The sequence below is a fragment of the Drosophila hydei genome, unplaced genomic scaffold, assembly GCF_003285905.1.
Source record: "Drosophila hydei strain 15085-1641.00,03,60 unplaced genomic scaffold, DhydRS2 tig00000063-arrow-pilon, whole genome shotgun sequence".
Lineage (NCBI taxonomy): Eukaryota > Metazoa > Arthropoda > Insecta > Diptera > Drosophilidae > Drosophila > Drosophila hydei.
In genome coordinates, this window is record NW_022045657.1 from 5,742,823 (window position 1) to 5,751,423 (window position 8,601).

Consider the following 8,601-nt stretch of genomic DNA (forward strand, 5'->3'; position numbering starts at 1 on the left):
GGTTAACTGCCGACAATGTTGATAAGCAGCATAAAACTCTGATTTCAAAATGTATGTCACCCTTATAGCAACGTCTATGCCTTGAAGGTCTTTTTTAAAGATCTCCCTAGTTCAGATGATCTCATTATGTTATGTCTCCAGCACTAGAGCCATCCACATCAGCAGTGTTCACAAAAATAGTAGTGCGATTGAGTGCCAAATATTGGGCAACACAATTAAGTGTTGAACACAATATTTTTAAATATATATTAAGACGAGCCTATTTTGTATCAATTTAGATGTTTGTTTGGTTCCGAACGTAGGAACATGTGCACTTAGGGCTTGAGAAAAGAAAGTTCTCAAAATTTAGTTGTTCATAAAAATAGTAGTGGCTACTAAAAATATGAAAAATATGTTTTACACATTTGTTACGGTCTAATACTTAGGAGGCGCAATATTTTTTATTGCGCCTTGGCCTTGATTCGCCTTGGAATCAGTCAGGTCCTGGCACCGCTTTAGAGCAATTTGGTGCCAAGCCTCTTGAAATTCTGGCAACAGTCGATGGCTTTACAGTAGCCACAGCCCTCTTAACATCACCCAATAAATTTTCGATGGGATTTAGTTTCGGAGTCTGAGCTAAACCTGTTATGACGTCGACCTTTTCTTGTAGTTGATTTCTGTGAGCACAACAGTTTATGGTTTCTAATATACAAATTTCTGTTTCAATAAAAAAATACAACAAAAATCAAGTAAATCCAGGAGAGATCTACCTTAGCGCTTTATCCCATATATATAATCTATAAGATCAATGTAAGTATTGATTTGCCAAAAGGGAAGTAGCATCTGGAACTGTGTTTAAAAATCTTCTAGTCGAGTATTAATGAAGTACGTCTATTGGCTTTTCTGGCGTATCCCATATCTGTCTAAGGCTTAATAGGTATATGAAGTGCAGAGTAGTAATCCAGAGACCATTTCACTACCTTCAATAAGTCTATATAAATAAATTGCGAAGTTTATATAAATTTAGTCATGGCTCGAATTGATCTTGTGGTGGGTGTCTTGACTACGATCAAGCAGCTGACATTATATTAGTTGCATATAAAATGTCACCATATTAACCGAAAAGGTAGAAAAACAAATTTATATTTAGGTGTGCGTCTTGGGTAAGTAAAGAAAGCATTTTTCTATCTAAGCGAAATTTTAGGTATAAGAAATTTCAATAGGTCGAAGTGAAACCTGCTCTCTGGTAAGTGTCTCCGATAATATAAGAAAGCAGTTCAATGCAAGCCACTCTTTCAGGTATAATAAAATTCATGATATTGTGTCTTGGGTTAGAAAAGTAAGTAGTTCAACCAAGCAGGCCACCATAGCTAACAGAAAGGCATAAAGGATCAAACAAATTCGGAATTCCTGATGAGTTTTTAATTTAATCAATTTATTTAAAGATAAAGATAAGCAATACAAAACTTTGGTTTAATATTTGGTTTCGATTCTGTACAAAATGTTCAGGCATTTACTTTCAGTCATGCTTCTTCGGATTCAATCTCCTCTGGCACAGCGGGAATAGGCGCGGCACGTGCCATTTCCTTCAGCATGTTGCGGCCCCAGTAGATGCTCACGTCGGCGCAGTTCTTGAAGGTCTCCTGGGGACCACAGCCCAAGGCACCAGTGCCATTATCACAGTTGCCCCAGTTGTTGGCTGCACAAATATCATGGCAATAGACAGAGCTTAAGGGACACGAGGAGAAGGAGCACACTTACCGCCCACATAGGTCCAGCGGAGCACGCAGTGCTGGCAGGTGAGGCCCTCGGGCAGTATCACGGTCACATCGAACTCCCCAGCCTTGGTGCCAATCTCAAGTCGATCGCTGCCGTCGGGGAAGCGCAGGCGATGCTGATCGAAGCACTCCTCGGACTCGCCTCCAAAGGCATCCAAGTTGCACAGATGGAACTCAAAGTGGCCCAGATGGTTCGTGGTGATCTTGACGCCGACTGTGATGGCATTTGCGGCTGGGTAGCTCTTGGTGATCACACCATCGCCGCCAATCTGGCCGCCGATCTCGTTGGCCCGTGGCTGGCCAGACGAGAAGTTGTCGCCGCACAAGCCGCATCTTCCGCCATTATTGGCCTGGGTCTGCATGGATTGAAATGATAGAATGTCAGTTTTGAAAAGATGCTACACAGCCGTCCGGCTATCCGCCACCCACATATAAGCCACCGCAGAAAAGCTCGTTGTCATTATAGTTCTGTGGAGCTGATCCGTCGAAGCGCCAGCGCGAGGATCGGCTCGGCGGGTTCAGCATCATGCCGTGCGCATCGATCTGCTGCAGGCCAATGGCCAGGAGGAGCGCCGCGCTGAGCAGGTACTTCATGATTTTACCAATTTCACTTTCACTATGTCCGCCCCAGACCGTGTGCAGGCCTTATATTTCCCAGGCCGAGCCATTATCTGGATCCCGATTATCGAATGGAGAGTTTTACGACAGCTCTTCAGCTGCCACCCAATGTTATCAATTCGAGGGCAACTCGCAGCTCATGTATACGCAAATAATAATGGCATTAATTTGTTTATACCGGGACCACTACCAGGGGAGTCTATTTCAAATTGGCTCGTAAAAGATGCCCATAAAATGTCAATTGCATGCAAAGAATTTGAAACATTTTCATTTATAAACATCTTGAAGCACTTTGTGTTGGTTCCAGCAGATCAAGCTACTGGCTTATCGCAGTTATTTATATATTAAATATAATCTACCTGCAGCTATATCTGTTGTTTTACTCATGTGCTTATCAGCATTGCCAATTATCTGATTTCTATTTGCATTGGCTTCCACTTTTCTTGTGAATGAACTCTGCGTGGCAGCTCCCGACATTTCCGATCAACAAAACTTAAAGTCAACAAAGTGAAGGACGCAGCTGACTCGGTCAATTGAATGAACGAGTGATTGGCTAACTGACAGCTTGGCCAATTGAAGCTGGTCAAATATCTTCAAGTTCATATTAAAGGAATTCAATTTGTACTTGTTCTTGGAAAGCCAGCAGCTTGAATGCATATTCCAGGAAAGTTTCTTGTTTGTCAACGATTAGAGAATTTAGAAATTGTTGCTCAACTCTTGCTTGCATCTTTCGATGCGGTTTGACTTTCCCTTTGAACTCTCAATATCAAGATCAAGTTTTCAAGAGTTTTCTCAACTTCCATCTGTGTAGGAGACACTAAAACTGAAGCAAAGCTGAAGAAGATATATTTAATATTGTGCTGTGCTAAGCCCTTAGCAGGACTTAAGATTGGATCAACAGTAAATTTTGTGCCAAGTGGTGTCAAGTGTCAATAAATCAAGAGAACTCAATGGGACTCAAGTCCGTCCACTTTGTTGTCAAATTTCTGAAGCAGGCTGACGGACATAACCAATATACTCTCTTCACTTCGTGAGCGAGCATAATTAAACTGTACGGCTCGATCATAATTTCCCAATTTAATAATCAACTGATTCGACGAATGCTCGCTGTGGACGGCCCATCCACTGTTTGTTCTCATATAAACAAAATTAGGATTTTTGTTTCTGAAATGTTTCCTGGAGTATCCCAAAGAGTCGCAAGCTAATTAATTATAAACAAATGTGTGTGTGTATTCAACACAATGTTCTCAGTGACTCCTCTGCTTACTTGTGTACAACTGTTTCTTCTGTATACTCTATGTGTCTTGCCCCTCTGGCAGTATTGGGCATGAGCTCTACTTGAGTCGTTTTGTGCGTTTCACTTCTCGTTTTGTTTATCAGGCGCGCTTAGTATGCTGCTCGCTGCGTTCAGTTGAAGATCGACTTGAGCAATGTCCAATCTGGAAGAACTTCTTCAGTTAACGATCGCCCAATTTATAAATATTGATGCAGATCGAAGGTCCTACACTAATCACTATGGCAGGCTGCGCGACAAGCTCTATTCCACACTGAAGCAGGAGCAGCCACTAGGCAAATGGCTATGCGGACACAAACTAGGTGGTAAGTGGCACGAAGAAGTCAACTCCAATGGCATTCGAGCCCAAGTATCTCGACTCACTAAGCCTGATCAGTAGTAGATCAAGAGTACTTCACTAATACCAACTTTCTTGGCAGGAAGTTATGCAGACAACCTAAAAGTAGCCAAGCCCGATGAGTTCGACTTGGTAATACACCTGAGGTTTCCGGAGAACGACAGAATTGTTGTGAGCAGGGATCATAGAAATGCGGGCAATGTGATCTTAGACATGACGCATGTGCTCAAAGCTCTTCAAAATCAGCATCAGCATAACACATTGGCGAACTTGAGGAAAATCGTAACTGCGCAGAATTTGCTGCTCGAGGACAAGTTGCAGGACCTGATAAAGGGCGCTGTGACGCGAGCCCTAAATAAAATGAATAACCAAATCGAAGTCGATGGCAAGGTGACGCCACTCGATTACAGAAGATGTGGACCGGCACACACAATATTTATCGACGAGCCCAACATGAAGTACTCTGTGGACTTCGTCCCAGCCATCAGGCTGAATGCAAAGCAAAGTGTTGTGGTTCGGGAGAAACTGGAGTACTTTCGAAATAGTCCCTATTGGAGCGCGATTCCAAAGCCCTTGAAGCCGTTCAAACCTAACAATGTGTCCTTCAGGGCGTCCTACTCTGAGGCCGAGTACGCCATGCTGAAGGATAACTATAAGCTAAAGGATGTCATTAGACTGATGAAAAAATTTCGCGACTCAAAGCAAAATATTAGCATCTTGAAGAGCTATTACATCAAGACCCTACTGCTCTGGCAAATAGCCGCCAGGCCAAAGAACTATTGGAAAACCAAACAACTCCACGAAATATTGATCGATGTAAGAAAAGATAAGTCATTTGTTTATATATTTTGTTAAATGTTATTTTTGTGCAGATGTTTAGAGAGCTGGAAAATTGCTTGGCAACGAGTGCAAAGCTCTTATCTTTCTGGGATCCGAAACTGAATTTATTTGCATCCTTCACAGAAAATCAACGAATCGATATGTTGAATTGTATTTCAGCTGAGATCGATTTACTAACTACAGCAGCTATTAATTTAACAGATGCCACTCGCCAAGATATAACACTCTCATTCAGTATGTAGAACAATTCAAATTATTCAATTACTTTAATCAATGTGTTTTTTTTATAAGCTAATCGACAGGAACGTCTATAAAAAATAAACAGCAGAGAGAAGAAACAATCACATCGAAACCAGATCTGAAGTCGAATTCGCTATTTATATAATTCAATAAATTTATTAATGCATTATTTTAAATAAATATCATATGAAATTACATTATATTAGATTGCTTTTCGTAAAAAAGATAATAATCGTACACTGGAATAAGGCAGCGTAACGCATGACGTCACGAATTAGAACTTCTCTCAAATATGTAGCACAGTAATGGGTAACCTCTCAAGCACCAAAGCCCTGTATCGGCACTATAGATTTGAAATGAATATGTAGCCTATCGATATATATAAGTACACGGGCCTTAACGATATTTATACTATCGATACATTTTAAAATCTACTATATCATTAACGGGCACACTGTTGCATATGCACGTGTAAATAAGTTTACTTGAATTCTGCTGAAATGGTAAGCAAATATGTGCTGCAATATAAAAATGTATATTAAAATGTTATTGAATTTTAGCGTAAAAAGCAGCATGATGAAATACCTGGCTTTCCGTCATTGGAGCAAAGCGGCACCAGTGGCGGCAACGATGATATTCTCAAAACCAAACCTAAATCGAAAAAAAGCGGTGGCTTCCAATCATTGGGTCTGGGATTCGACTTACTGAAGGGTATAACCAAACGTGGCTACAAGGTACCCACGCCCATTCAGCGAAAAACCATTCCATTGATTTTGGAGGGACGCGATGTTGTTGCCATGGCCAAAACAGGCTCCGGCAAAACAGCCTGTTTTCTAATTCCTATGTTCGAAAAGCTGCAACGCCGCGAGCCCACAAAAGGTGCACGTGCCTTGATCCTATCGCCGACGCGTGAGTTGGCAGTGCAAACATATAAATTCATTAAGGATCTGGGTCGTTTTATGGAACTGAAGACGATCCTTGTGCTGGGCGGTGATTCGATGGACTCACAATTCTCAGCCATACACACATGTCCAGATGTCATTGTTGCAACGCCTGGCCGCTTTCTGCATTTGTGTGTGGAAATGGACTTGAAACTGAACTCCATAGGTAGCCCTATCATAGAGACTTTAAATATACCGATTATAATTTGTCCCCGATCAATTTACAGAGTACGTTGTCTTCGACGAGGCTGACAGACTTTTCGAAATGGGATTTGGTGAGCAGTTAAACGAAACGCTGCATCGCTTGCCATCCTCAAGGCAAATGGTCATGTTCTCAGCAACGCTGCCAAAGCTTCTTGTTGAATTTGCACGGGCTGGACTCAGTGATCCTGTGCTGATTCGTTTAGATGTAGAATCTAAGCTGCCAGATACGCTGTCCCTTAAATTTCTGTATTGTCGACCTGATGATCGCTACACTGCATTGGTAGTACTGCTGAAATATGTGATACCCCAACAAGCGCAGACAGTTGTCTTTGCCGGCACACAACATCACGTCGAACTTATTTCATATGTGAGGAAAATGTTATTCAGCTTTCAGTGCACTCGCTTATATTAGTTTAATTTTAGATACTTACTCAAGCGGGCATATCAAATACCTCAGTGTATTCCAGTTTGGATCCAGCTGCTCGTAAAATCAATACTGCAAAATTTGCTAGCAAAAAGGTTTCGGCTCTAATCGTCACAGATGTGGCTGCACGTGGTATTGACATACCAAACTTGGACTATGTTGTAAACTTACACTTCCCAGGCGTTCCGAAGCTATTTGTGCATCGCGTGGGACGTTGTGCTCGTGCGGGACGCACTGGCACAGCCTACTCTATATTTTCCACAGATGACACAGCTCATCTGCTGGATTTGCACTTGTTTTTAAATCGGCCTTTTAATATCAATGATAACTCATCTATTGGCACCATACCACAGGACTTGCTAGAAGAGGAGTATCTGGGCGTAACCGAGATCAAGAAGAGTCATCATATAGTAAGTTATTGTCTATAGCATTTGGAATAATTGAACATAAAAATATTTTGTTTGATATATAGGCAGGCGTATTGCGGACAAGTGAAAATGCGTACAAGAAGTACTTGAGCTCGCGTCCTACTGCGTCCACAGATGCGAATGCTCGGGCCAAGAAGATCAAATTCTTTGCTTTAAAGACCCTCGAGGATTTCTTTAACGCTGCGCCTGTACTCGAGCAAGCTGCTAAGATATCTGGCAAAATACTTAATGAAGAATCCAGGGCTGATGTTGCAGAATGTGAGCGTAAATTGGAGAATGAAAAACATGATATATTGGTCAAGATGCGGAACTTTCGGCCAAGCGGAGTAAGTTGTTTTTATGACCGCTTAGAAGATCTTAATAATTTATAATATGTATTTTTATAGACCATTTTTGAATTGAATACGACCCAAAAGTCGGTGCCTTTTGTTGTTATGAAAGACAAACGTTCGCACCACACAGAAGTCATTCAAAAGTTTCGCCAACAACGCGCTAAGGAGGATATTGATGAGGTGCAAAAGGTTGTGGATGCCCAGAAGCCAAGCACCATTACAAGTGCTGATGATGAATCGATTAGCACCACATTTAAAAAGGTGGTTGCTCCGAAAAAGCGACAGAACATGGATGCTCTATACGCAGACAAACATAAAAAGAAGAAACGCAAGATGCAAGTCAAGGATGAAGAGAACTATGTGCCTTATCAGTCGGCAGATAAACACACCGAAGATGGTCTCGCTATCAACTCATTCGAACGCCAAGCGCGGAATGCCGAGTTCTCTGTTGTCGAACGGAACGCAGCACAGGAGATGAAGCACAAGCCTGGACTCAAGAAATGGGATCGTATAAAAAAGAAAATGGTCTCCGTTCAAGATCCGCGCGCAAACAAAATACGCACAGAATCCGGCGCTTGGATACCCGCTTCGTTCAAGACAGGTCGCTACAACGAGTGGAAAGAGAAATCCAAAATCGAGGAGCAACTACAGCGCGAAAATGCAGGCAGCGACGACGACAACTTCAAGCCGCTGTCTCATGCGCAACGGTATCCTGTGGGCCGACATGCTCGCTACAATGCCAAACTCGAGTTGAAGAAACGCATTAGCGGCAATGACAAGGAGCTGCGCAGGCCGGAACAGATTGTAAAGTCGCGAATGCGTCTAGAGTTTATTAAGAGGCGTCAAGAAGAAAACACGACCAAGAAGGAAGAAAATCGTAAGCGGAGTATGCGCAAAAATCAGAGGCCCAAAGCAGCGCCACAGAAAAAATCTGGTGGCACCAAGAAGCGCAAATAAACTAGATGAACACGAAATGCAAATGTTTTTTAATAATCTGATAGCTGTACATAAAATAAAGACTATACTTGTATCTACATGGCCTAGCGATCATTGTTACCATAAAATAATTAGTTTCCAGCACTTCCGGCACCCAAACAGCAGCTATAAATATATGCTGGTGAGCTGGCCTCCAGATGTACGCCTGGTCTATAACTAATTTAAACACAGATGCCCATCCGTTTGCGTT

General features: G+C 42.1%; 3 protein-coding genes across 3 annotated transcripts; 2 read left to right on the forward strand and 1 right to left on the reverse strand.

Annotated features, from left to right (window-relative positions):
• Positions 1-1,468: 1,468 nt before the first annotated feature.
• On the reverse strand, positions 1,469-3,038 carry LOC111601494. The gene is made up of 3 exons (XM_023318081.2): positions 2,187-3,038; positions 1,741-2,113; positions 1,469-1,678 (listed from the first exon to the last, which is right to left on the reverse strand). Exons 1-3 carry the CDS (start codon positions 2,349-2,351, stop codon positions 1,503-1,505), a joined length of 714 nt encoding a protein of 237 aa, XP_023173849.1. The 5' UTR covers positions 2,352-3,038; the 3' UTR covers positions 1,469-1,502.
• A 743-nt stretch (positions 3,039-3,781) lies between these two features.
• On the forward strand, positions 3,782-5,202 carry LOC111601518. Its single transcript, XM_023318124.2, has 4 exons — positions 3,782-3,974; positions 4,089-4,822; positions 4,879-5,080; positions 5,138-5,202. The coding sequence occupies exons 1-4, from the start codon at positions 3,806-3,808 to the stop codon at positions 5,158-5,160; spliced, it is 1,128 nt and encodes a 375-aa protein (XP_023173892.1). The 5' UTR covers positions 3,782-3,805; the 3' UTR covers positions 5,161-5,202.
• Positions 5,203-5,522: 320 nt separating this feature from the next.
• On the forward strand, positions 5,523-8,533 carry LOC111601462 (ATP-dependent RNA helicase DDX54). Its single transcript, XM_023318044.2, has 6 exons — positions 5,523-5,589; positions 5,647-6,193; positions 6,255-6,598; positions 6,655-7,065; positions 7,128-7,409; positions 7,470-8,533. The coding sequence occupies exons 1-6, from the start codon at positions 5,587-5,589 to the stop codon at positions 8,370-8,372; spliced, it is 2,490 nt and encodes an 829-aa protein (XP_023173812.2). The 5' UTR covers positions 5,523-5,586; the 3' UTR covers positions 8,373-8,533.
• Positions 8,534-8,601: the final 68 nt, after the last annotated feature.